This window comes from Taurulus bubalis, assembly GCF_910589615.1.
Source record: "Taurulus bubalis genome assembly, chromosome: 5".
In the NCBI taxonomy this organism is placed as follows: domain Eukaryota; kingdom Metazoa; phylum Chordata; class Actinopteri; order Perciformes; family Cottidae; genus Taurulus; species Taurulus bubalis.
In genome coordinates, this window is record NC_136593.1 from 4,749,880 (window position 1) to 4,761,906 (window position 12,027).

Genomic DNA, 12,027 nt, shown 5'->3' on the forward strand with positions numbered 1-12,027 from the left:
GGTAGCCAATGACTACGAGAAGGACACATCACAGAAGAGAGATTCAAAGGGTTACTACAGCAGAAATTACACTTTAGCAACACATTCATGCTGCTAAAAACTGAATAATAACTGCTCATGCAAACCTGTTTCCACCCTACCACGTGGGAGGGAGTTATAGATTCAAAGAGGAATAAAAATAATTCACTCAAAGCCTTTTGTGAACAGTGATAATACAACATGTAATTCCTTTGTAGCAAGAGTAAGGGCAATATGTAAACTAACCCTGCAAGGATTCATGCAGCACATATTATGTTATTTAATCATCTTTTATCTAGGAGGAGTCGCAATACATGTCTGCATTTGACTAAATCATATGAATAAGATTTTATTATAAAGCACCTTTAAATTCAGAATGTTGTGATTACTGACATTAAAATACATCCAGATATACACCATGGGATACATGATCATATTTGTTTGGCACAGTGGTGCCGTCACCTCAAAGAAATCTCAGGTGTCAAACCTGCCGCTAGGCTGGGACATTTCTCCTCTAAAAACACGCAGGTTAGGTTAACTGGTGACTCTGAATTGCCCGAATGTTTGAATGCGAGTATGAATGGTTGTCCGTTTTTATGTGTCAACCCTGAACTAGATATCTAGATGGTATTATACATTTGATATACATATAAACCTATTTCAACTAATTAAAAACTATATGCACCACATTTACTATGACAATCCTACAAAATGATTGGTCCAGCCAGAAGTCACATGATTATTGGAATGGTGATCACTTCTGGAAGTTACTCAATTAACTTTCATTGAAAAAAAAAAAGATAAACCAGACTGAATTTAAGCACTATAGTAAACTACAGTTTGACTTGAAGGGGGCGTGTTTATTTATATACTTAGCGTTCATGTTGTTGGGCTGAGAGAAGTGTTTATAATACGGCATTAATTGAACAAACACACTTTGAGAACAGTCTGGCTCATATTTTAGGAGTTAAAAGAGTAAAAGAAACGTACATTACATCACGCTGCTCTATTAAGTAATACTCATTGTGCGTCACACTGCAACTTAGCTAGCTAACTGTTAGCTAGCTGTTAATAGCTAACGCTTCTGGTACGTGAGAGGTCGATGCATTCGTGCAAGCGTTAAAAAAATAAAATGAGAGGACGTCGCACTCTCACAACTGACGGAAAGTTAAACTTACGGACGTGAAATCCTTGCTGAAATACCCAACAACCTGCCGACCTGCCTGTAAGTCGCCATGTTTGTTTTCTTCTTCTTCGGTGGTTTTTAACGGCAGCTTTCATCCTTTCTGTTGCATTGCTGCCATCTCCCGGTTCACAACTCCTACACATTCCCCATCCGTCCTGTTGCTCGCACCCATGTTTGTTTTGGTGACCTACAAACCGGAAGTCTCTTCTGTCTGCGGAAGTGACGTATATTATTGTGCGCTTGCTGTAGTTCACCCCTTAACGTTAGCTAAAACAATTTCAAAAGCTCTGATATAACGTTAAGTTATATACCGTGTGGAAGAACCTTCAGGCGGGGAAGGGACTCGTCAGATGTCGAGGAGGATGAGACAACTAAAGAAGTCAGGTAAAATACTTGAATACTAGCGGACGTTGGATTAACGTTATGCTAGCTAAATTAGCCAACTGCGCCGTCCCTTCAAAACAGTAACTTCATATGTATTAACGGACTTTGTGTTTTATTGTTTTGTTTCATGCCATTTAATACGTGTATTTATACGTGTATTCTTTGTTGTTTAGATCAAAAGTAGCAGAGGCGAAAGAGCTACAGAGTTTGCGGAAACGACAGACCGGAGTATATACCAACATACAAAAATAACACATTTAAATCACAAGAAAACAGCTGAATTCGATCATTTGTGTAAGAAATACTCCTATCTTTTTCTTAAGTAAAGGTAAACACAATGTATAAATACTCTGTTAGTAAGTACACATATTATCAGCGAAATATACTTATACACTTGTAACGTTATTACCAAAAATAAAAAGGCTACTCATCATGCAGAATGAATCATTTAAAAATATTATTATATTATTCATGTTGTTATTTTACCTATTAATGTTGCAGCTGGTGAAGTGTATGTAATTGTAATTACTTATATACTTACAGTATTAGTAGCCTAATTTATAGTAATAACATTATTAGTTATTAGATTTTGTATTATGAGTCAGTTATTACATACATGTCATGTTGTGAAAAGTAAAATGTTTTCCTCTTAAATGTAGTGGAGCAAAAGTATAAAGAAAAAAATGAAAGTACAAGTACCTCCAGTACAGTGACCTTAATACTTTTCTGTCAGCCAATTATCTGTTATACAGTTTCTGCTCCATTACTGATGAGGGCTGCAATAAAAACAGATATTTTCATCACAGAGGCCTGAAGGCTGTCAGTGTTGCCAACAGTGATGAAAGCTACTCTCATTGGAAAAGAGTTGGCGACACAGGGATGTTTTTTTAGTTTGGATAATTCTTTTAAATTCTAGCCTTAAGAGATCCTTAAGCATACCGACCCGAGCTTTAAATCGGGTCGGTACTGGTAGTGCATGTTGTCTGCAATGTGTTTCATGACCCTGATGAGAGCTCATTGAGATGGAAATGTCCAGCCTGACAGTGTGAAGGTTGGGCCTTTCCATACATTGTGTTTTTGGGGGTGTTAATTACAGCGCCACCATGTGGCTGATTGGGAAGCACTTCCACATTATTTACAGTTGGCCTCCAAAGATTATGTACAGTTGTCAACGTCGAGAGAAAAAAAATTGTTGATCCCAATCCCCATTTTAAATGTGCCATAAATTACAGATTTGATGTTTGTCAATTTAACTGAAAATATGTCGTTAGAAAGACTACACATGCAAAAGTCGTGTCTCACACGAACAATGGGTTTTGATAAAAAAAAGAAGTTTTTGCTTTATACCTGTAAAAGGAAGTCATCCGGTAAGATAACGTTTCATTTGTGCACAAGTATAGTCAAGTTACTGAGCTAGCTATCAAGCTAAGGTAACGCCTTGGCGACGGGCATCGTGTGAGACGAGAGACAAATTACCTTTTTAAGTTGACTAACTTTAGTCTGTTGCAGTTGACTGCTGTACATATTACTGTAGAAAGAAAGACACCTTTCTGTTGGGCCAAGTATCGTGTTTCTAGCTTGTTTTGCTGCGGCAGAACAAACAACAACAAACCAACATTAACTCAGCAGGTTCTGCACTTTCAGGGGGGTTTAATCCAGCCTAATGGTTTTATACCCTTCTGTTATTCAGCATCAAGTCCAATGTTCACAATCCTTTAAACTCTGGTTTGGTCTCAATGTCCGGGTGTCTTTGGTGCTGCTGGGCAGCGAGCGGGTTCATCAGGGCTGTTTGATGGAAACAGCTGTGAGACTGACCAAAACAATAAATCTGTATCTTATAGCTGAAAGAGGCCACAAAGCTTCTCCCTTCAACCTACTGCAGAGTGGTGAAACCTCACTTTGAATAAAGTGTCACCAATCGAGTTGCATTGTGGGTAATGTAGGCGGCATGTTTTGACAATGAAGCCGATTGCATGCAATGAAAAAGGACTATCTCTGGTGCTGCTGCATCAATTTGCAGCATGCGGAAAATTCAAACGGACATTGAGAGATTCTCCGCCTTGAACGCAGCCGAGTTTCATTCGTGACGTACGATTTGATCGCAGCTCGTTAAAACGTCGCGTCACGAATCAATCTGTCCGTTTAAAATCAGCGTTGGGTTCTGAGATTTAAGAAACCAGCTCCTCCTCCTCCTCCTCCTCCTCCTGTTTCTCCCTGGCTGGCACATGGCGAGCACACATCAGTTACACAAGACTAATCGGCCAGATGATGTCTGGACCGTGGCAACGTAGCATCAGCTGGTCGCCCATCTCCATGGCAACCATCTCATCGACCCCTTGTTTGCAGGTGTTGGTGGGAATGATCTCAACAGTCTGACGACCCTGAAGAGAAACGACCGCGGTCAGCCGGCCGAGGGCTGCAGATGAAGAATGGAGACCTGGGTCACATGGTGTGTGTGTGTGTGTGTGTGTGTGTGTGTGTGTGTGTGTGTGTGTGTGGGGGGGGGGGAGGAGGGCTCCCTGCAGACATTCTTCACGGTCTGAACTGTCCCGCTTTCCTTCAGTTCAGCCTGTTGCTAGTTGACCAGTGGCTGTGTTCAAAGTCACATCCGGTCCACAGACTACACGTTACGTATCAGTGCTGCATAAACGATTAAGGATGCCACTACCAGCAGACACTGAAGTTTACTCAAGCGACGCGTCTTCTCTGCATCACATGACTGTATGGTCACAACTATGTAAATTGGAGCTCTATTTGAACATTAATATATAGCCTTAAAAATCCGTTAGTTATGTAAAGAAATAGTGGATTAATGTGTTTAGCTGTTATGTCCAAGTTAAATTCCTCGTGTGAGAACACACTTACTTGGACATTAAAGCGTATTCTGGTGCAGCCTGCCACGCACAACAACATACTCTATTTGACTTCCCACTTATAGTGTGTCAGTATGCAATTTTGTGCACAGCCAGTGTGGGACATTTCAGTGATGACACATGCTTTCGTGTTGCTGCAGTGTGAGTGTGTGTATCGTTGTACGTCTGTCTTTGATAGGACCTTCAAATAGTCGTTTGAGGGTTTAAACTTGGTTCCAGGGTTAAGGATAGAATTAGGTTAAGATTCAGTTTAGGGACGTACAGGTGCTACTTTTCAGTCCCAACATCAACTCAACATTTGCTGCTACCGAGTTAAGTTGTGATACCAGTCCTCTCTAAAGCCAAGGTCACACTACACCACTTTCAAGGTCAACAGACAGCTTGCGTTTTCATTGGCTTTAGCTCCCCGATAGATCCAGATAAAGCGTTCTAGCCCGTTGTGACTTAAATAGACTGAAGGCCGATGGCTACAATGTATAGCCATTGTATAAATAATAAATGTAAGTATATGTTGGTAAAACAAGCTGCTCTACATGTGATATCAGATTTGGTTATATTTTAAATATCCATGTGGGATAAAAGGACTACAGGTGTGTCCTCACTTCTGCTCTTCTTCACTCCAGAAGTCGACTAGCCAAGTTCGAGAGCCCAAATGAGTTCTTGTTGTCTTGACTGCTGTTCCTGCTCTCTCCAGATGGGGGAGACAGTGAGTCTGAATGTGGGCGGCTGTGTGTACAGCACGACTCTTTCCACGCTGCTGCGCTACCCCGAGTCCATGCTGGGAGCCATGTTCGGAGGAGACCTCCCCACCGTCCGGGACGCCCGCGGGAACTACTTCATCGACCGCGACGGCCCGCTGTTCCGGTGAGTGCAGCTGCTAGCCGATCAAAGGAATCGGCCGATGACAAACGAGTTGTGCTCCTGTTAGCTGGCTAGCTTTCTCCGGGATGCAGAGACACAAAATGGATCAGTTTTTCAAACAAACAAAAGTGACGGGAGAGACAACTCTCCGCCATTAAGGCCACATTAAAGTACCAGGAGTGGGCGACCACAATCCCCCAAGCATCATCACAACTAAACTGTGGCCCCGGCCAACCCGCACAAGCCACAGCCACGCATGATTTACACACAATAAAACATTAAATAGTCCATAATGACTGCAGTTTAATTGTATAACTGTTGCAGCATCAAATACAAATCAAACAATCATTATGAGCCCTTAGTGAAGCTCACATATACGATATAAAAGGTTCAGGCCAGCTCACTGTGGGCCAATATCCATCTCATCATACACACACACACACACACACACACACACACACACACACACACACACGCACACACGCACACACGCACAGAGAGAGATTCATGAAGAGAAACAGATCTCAGTCAGATATACAACTGCGAGAAAACGTGTTTTCTTTCTCTCGGTTGTAAAAAACCTCTGCTGCCGTTGCGTCTCTACACACAAAGCATGCTGTTGCGCTGCTGGTAGCGCAAAACTGAAGCACACACACACATTTCAAGCTTTCAAGATGTTCTCTTTCTCCATCTGATTAAATATAAAAATGCCCCTTGAGCCCTTTTACGTCGTCGGCTGCCGGGGCTCGAGCCCCAGTACGGCCGTGCATTAAAGCGGCTGTGGTGAGGAAATATGACCCTGAATACATTACACTTGGATTCATGATGGCAGGCAGTGATGGGTAGCAGAATATTTATTCAGGTCATTATTGCTGACGGTGTCATAACGCGTATTTATAGCCCCGTTTATTTTTTCAAATAGTTTTCATCATGTTATGTTTTTTTTCTGGTGTATATGGGACAATAGTCCTTGGACATCTTTAAACAATCAGAAGTGGGCCTGAAGATTACAAAAGATGATGTTTGTTAAAAACTATAGTTGTAGTGTAGCCCTTCGACAGACAGTCCTGCACTTTGACTGATGATTTTGAATTTATTTATTGGTTTTGGAATGAATAACTCATTGTTCGGTGGAGTGCTAAAACCGCTTCTTTCTCCAATCTGTATTTATAATTGACCGTATAGAACGTAGTTTTAGACATTAAAGTGCGCACAATGCAACGTCCTTTTTAACTGTTTTCCGCCTTCAAAATAAAAGCACCTCATCTCAAAACAGGAAACCATATACATTTTGCTTAAGGCAGACAAAAAACATGCAACAAAAGCAACAAAATTGATTGACAAACAGTTTCTAACATCAGAACACAAATTGAGTTACTTACAATAGTGAACAGCTGATTTTTTTTCTCAGTGTCTTTACAAACTATATATTTGTGAGCTGTTTTCAAAGATGTAAACCCTCGGTAGGAACCAAAAGGGTTGAGAACCACAGACAGGGTTGGGAACGTGGACTGTATGTAAGAAGGGGACGTAGTCACCATGACGTCACCCATTGGTTTGTGGACTAATGTTGTGAAGCTTTGAGTTCAGCGGGTTGGCCGTCGCCATCTTTGATTACGGCCGCCGCCATCTTTGGAATCAGTAAACGGAAGTGACCATATAAGGACTGCGGGCGAGTGATATAGACATACGGTGTATGGCTATAGTCACCAGGTAACCCCGCCCTAAAGCATCCCCAGCTTTATGGTCTGTTTGACTCTAAACAGACCGTAATTTTGGACTTTTCATGGGATTGGTTGATAACAAACAAACCTTGTTTAGGATGAAACTTAAACGTTAGAAAAAACAAAACAACCCTTCTCACTCTGGAGCCGCTCTCTCCTTTCCTTTCCCGTCTTGACTTCAACTGACCGTTCAGACTCTTACAGAATCATCAGCTCAGCAGTCTGGGCTGACCTGTCTCTGTTTCTGCTGTTTCAGCTACATCCTCAACTTCCTGCGGACGTCTGAGCTGACGTTGCCGTGCGACTTCAAGGAGGCTGAGCTGCTCAGGAAGGAGGCTGACTTCTATCAGATTGAGCCCCTGATTCAGTGTCTAGGAGACCCCAAACCCCTGCCGCCCTACCCCACTGACACCTATGAGGAGGTGGTGGAGCTGTCCAGCACCAGGAAGCTGTCCAAGTCCTCCAACCCCGTCGCAGTCATCATCACCCAGCTCACCATCACCACCAAGGTCAGTGTAGAGATATGTAGAAATATCATGACCGGATATTCTGTGATACCAAAACCTGATTATATGCATTATAATCTCATTTCTACTGAGGTATTTCAGTCCAGGTTCATACCTTTGTCTTTTCCCTTAATGGGCACATTTACATCTAATGGATTTTGATTATTTTATTCTAACAATGGTATTTAATAGTACTGACTTATGCTACGTTCACACCAAAAGCGAATTTTCGCAACACTTTACTCATGTGAGGTTACTCGCTCGACTATATGTGGTTTATTCGCCTCACTCGCGCCGGAAAGGGGGCGTGGCTTATCTCCGTGGTTTATCTCCCTAAAAACAGTTACCATTTCCCCAATCCACCATGGTAATAACCACTATTTCTGCTTTATACTTGTTGTGGAAATTCCACAAACGTCGGAAAATCAGACGCCCTCGCGTCTGAGTCCATAATATTATTCGTAGCCGCACACAGCTCGGTGACGGCTCCTCCAGGAACTGTGTCTGAATGAAGCCGCTTCCAGCGCTACTTCGGGCGGGTTTTGATTAAATGACGGCAGTGATGATGGGCGGAGCTTCTCAACACTGATTGGCTTTCGCAACTCAACGTCGGCCTAGTTGATTTTCATGCCGCCCAGGGGAAATTTGCGTTGTTCGCAACCATTCGCGTCTGTGCATTGATTTTGCATGCAATCCATGCATGCGAATCAAACTCCAACATTTGCAAGTTAAAACTTGGAGTTGTGTGTGTATGTGTGTATATACGTGTATATACTGTGTGTGTGTGTATATATATATATATATATATATCAATACATCAGTGGCGGTCCGTGGATTTTCTACCTGCGCTTCAGTGCCCCCTCGCGAGCTAACAGCGAGCGCTAGTTAGCTCCCGATCTAGCGCAGACCTGCTTTCCAACGCGCAATGTGTATATATATATATATGTGTATATATATATGTATATGAATGGTTATGTTTATATAAAAGGTCATATTAATATATATATATATATATATATATATATATATATATATATATATATATATATACACATTGCGCGTTGGAAAGCAGGTCTGCGCTAGATCGGGAGCTAACTAGCGCTCGCTGTTAGTTCATTTTAGGCTGAAACATGCAAATACTCAAATGTTTTTGGTGTTAATTTCAGTCAATATTGCAAGTGCATGAAGCGGCATGCTAACAGTCAACATTGTTACCTCAAATGATTGAGTTCAGGCATTGACCTGGAATTGTTCAATTTAGGTATTAACCTCTATATGTTTACGGTTAGGCATTGACCAGGAATAGTTGAGGTTAGGCGCATGTCTCTAAATGGTTAAGGGTTAGGCTTTTGACCTGGAATGGTTAAATTTAGGAAATGACCTTGAATTGTTAAGGTTAGGTATTTACCTGGACTAGTCAAGTGTAGGCATTGTCCTTAAATGGTTAAATCCATGCATTGACCTTGCATGGTTAGGTTTAGTCATTAACCTATATATGGTCAAGGTGAGGCATTGACCAGGAATGTTTAAGTATAGGCATTAACCTATGTGTTTAAATATAGGCATTGACCTTAAAAGGTTATGTTTAGGCATTGACCTTGAATGGTTACGTTTAGGCAATAACCTCTGTGTTTAAGTAGAGGCATTGACCTTGAAAGGTTATGTTTAGGCATTGACCTTGAACGGTTACGTTTAGGCATTGACCTTAAATGGTTTAGATTAGGCATTGACCTTGAATGGTTACATTCATGCATTGACCTTGAATGGTTAAATTCATGCATTGACCTTGAATGATTATGTTTAGACATTAACCTGGAATGGTTTAGTTTAGACATGCACCTTGAATGGTTCCATTCATGCATTGACCTTGAATGGTTCCATTAATGCATTGACCTTGAATGGTTGCATTCATGCATTGACCTTGAATGGTTTAGGTTAGGATATGTCGTTGTTTTTGGCAAATTGTAGGTTCCCATTTAGACACAACCAGTGGTCACATGACTCTCTTCTCTCTCTCTTTTTTTAGATTAATGCAATGTTGGAGTCCATCTCCAGCAGTTTCACAAAGTGGAGCAAACACATGATGGACTCCAGAGACCACCAGGTGTCCTTCACCTTTGGACCAAGTGACCACCAACAGGAAGTCGGCCTGCGCGTCCATCTGCTGGACTTCATCTCCAAAGCTGTACGTGGCTTTTATCTCGTCTTTAACATCATGTGTAGAAATGATCTTTCAGCTAGAAATCCCTGTTGAGATCATTCTGAGTACTTTAACTTCCGACATCAACACCATGGAATGAGATCGTAGCTTTTTACTGCTAGCTGGTGTTTTTAGCTTAATGGTCAATATTATAGTTTTTGCGTTATTGAAAAACATGAAGGCTGATGTTTCTTTGCTTTGTTTTGCATTTGAGAAAGAAGAAGGGGAAATAGCTTTTTCCCCCTTTTTATTCATTTTTTTATAATAATGGCTAATAGTAAAATGATGACTCAGTCTACCTGTCTCATTACTTTCCAGGGTTTCACAATACGCAACACACGTGTTCACCACATGAGCGAACGGGCCAATGAGAACACGGTAGAACATCACTGGACGTTCTGCCGACGAGCTCACAGAGTGAGCGGCTGACAGACGAAGCATGGTTGGACTTCCTGACAGAAGATGTCGTCGCTGCGTCAACAGACACATAGACAGAGACTTGTTAGTGCTGGCTTTGTTGTTATGTGTTCATATTGTGTATGATGTGTGTTGTTTTTTAAACAAAATCTTTTCTTTTGGAAAGGGAGGTCATTTTTTTGGAAAGTGAGGTCATTTTTTTGGAAAGTGAGGTCATTTTTGAATCATTGTTATTTCCCTCAGCACAACTAGAGGTTTTTTGAAGGCTAGTAAATTAGCCACATGTGGTACCTTATCGTGAGATGTTTTATTTTTATTCGACTATCACACAGTAAACATATGACCACAGTATGTATTTATGAAAGCTACATACTGTATATCACAGATATGTTGTATATCAATGACTAGGAAATAATATTATTTGCAATAAAACAATCTGGACAATTATGATCTCAGGTCAATTTTCTTACCCACCGTCAGTTCTCTTTTTTGTCCCCACGACCAATTTTTGACCAATTGAAAGTATAGGTTCCTCCTCCTGCACAATGTTAGTGATGGGGACAAAATCCACCTTTCACAATCTGTATAATAATGTATTCAAACGTTTATTTGAAGTTGCAATTTGGGAATCTTTGGGCCCTAACCTGCCACCACCAGGCCTGTTGAAGTGTGACAACCCCATGATATGTTCTATGCTCTGTGGTAAAGGAAATATATTCCTGTTAGAATATTTATAGTTCACTCAACACCGGAGACAGTCAAACATATAAAAGCTTGCACAGCAGGCTTGTAAACCATCTCGCTCGGTGGCTGTGTGCTATCTTTATGCTCTCTCAATAGAAAATGACCTCAAAGCAAAGTCCTTTGACGGTGAAAGTGACATCGAGGACATTGTGTCTGAGACTGAGGGAAATGTTGAGGAGGACCTTGGTTGTGAGGTATCCTCTGAAGAGAATGATACTCTTGGGTTTGATCCTCCTGTTGTCTCTCAGCCACCAGTAGATTCTGTTCTCACTTGGTCTCCAAAAGTGGACATGTTAACCTCCAGAAATGGAAAGTCATGGTCCTTCTCCTTACTTGAACTGTATTGGGGACAGTTGGACAGACTTGGATGTGAACCACTTGCAAGCTCACATTGGGTTGCTCCTTTTGGCAGGAGAGTCTAAGTCAAAAGGCAAAGCAACAACAAGCCTTTGGAATGCTGCTGCTGCTGGAACAGCAATATTTCCAGCCACCATGTCTCTGAAGACTTTCCATGCTTTCTTCTGCTTTGTGACAACTCACAACGATACAGGCTGTAAAGGCCATGTGGGCCCAATGATTACCCTTTCTGTACAATCCAGGCACTCACTTATACTTTTGATTGATGTCTGAACAAATTCTGTATCAAAATGAAGGCAGCATGTAATGCACAGGCCAGCTCTGTCTGAAACATGCATATGTACACTGAGAAACCCTGTTGGGGAAACAACTGAGGAGAATCTGAGCATAAGGGTGGTACTACACATGACCGAAGGACTGAATGGTCAGAATAACGTTACATGTGTGCTAAGGTGCCTTAAACTTGCATTTTTTCTAACGGCCATCAAGGGGCGACTTCTCTGCTTAAAAAATAAGTCAGATTGTATAGAAGTCTATGAGAAAATGGCTCTACTTCTCTCTTGATTTATTCCCTCAGTAAACATTGTAAACATGAGTTTGTCTGAATCTCTAGTTTCAAGTCTTCTTCAATACAGCATGATGTTCATTCAGTAAATGATGGTCCATTCATAGTCAAACAGACCACAAAGCAGGGTATGCTTTAGGGCAGGGCTACCTCGTGACTGAGAGGTCTCTACCAGAGCTGCATATGGCGCAT

General features: G+C 41.5%; 1 protein-coding gene across 1 annotated transcript; it reads left to right on the forward strand.

Moving 5' to 3' along the window:
- The first annotated feature begins 1,449 nt into the window (after nt 1-1,449).
- kctd6a (potassium channel tetramerization domain containing 6a) lies at nt 1,450-10,607 on the forward strand. The gene is made up of 6 exons (XM_079218550.1): nt 1,450-1,588; nt 3,935-4,037; nt 5,156-5,325; nt 7,303-7,555; nt 9,579-9,737; nt 10,071-10,607. The coding sequence occupies exons 2-6, from the start codon at nt 4,011-4,013 to the stop codon at nt 10,179-10,181; spliced, it is 720 nt and encodes a 239-aa protein (XP_079074676.1). The 5' UTR covers nt 1,450-1,588; nt 3,935-4,010; the 3' UTR covers nt 10,182-10,607.
- The last annotated feature ends 1,420 nt before the right edge of the window (nt 10,608-12,027 follow it).

Excerpts from the sequence above, each read along its gene's own strand:
- kctd6a (XM_079218550.1), top strand. The coding sequence starts at position 4,011 with ATGAAGAATGGAGACCTGGGTCACATG. Across the intron at positions 5,326-7,302 it reads CGCGACGGCCCGCTGTTCCG|CTACATCCTCAACTTCCTGC; the intron begins GTGAGTGCAGCT and ends CTGCTGTTTCAG. Across the intron at positions 9,738-10,070 it reads TGGACTTCATCTCCAAAGCT|GGTTTCACAATACGCAACAC; the intron begins GTACGTGGCTTT and ends ATTACTTTCCAG.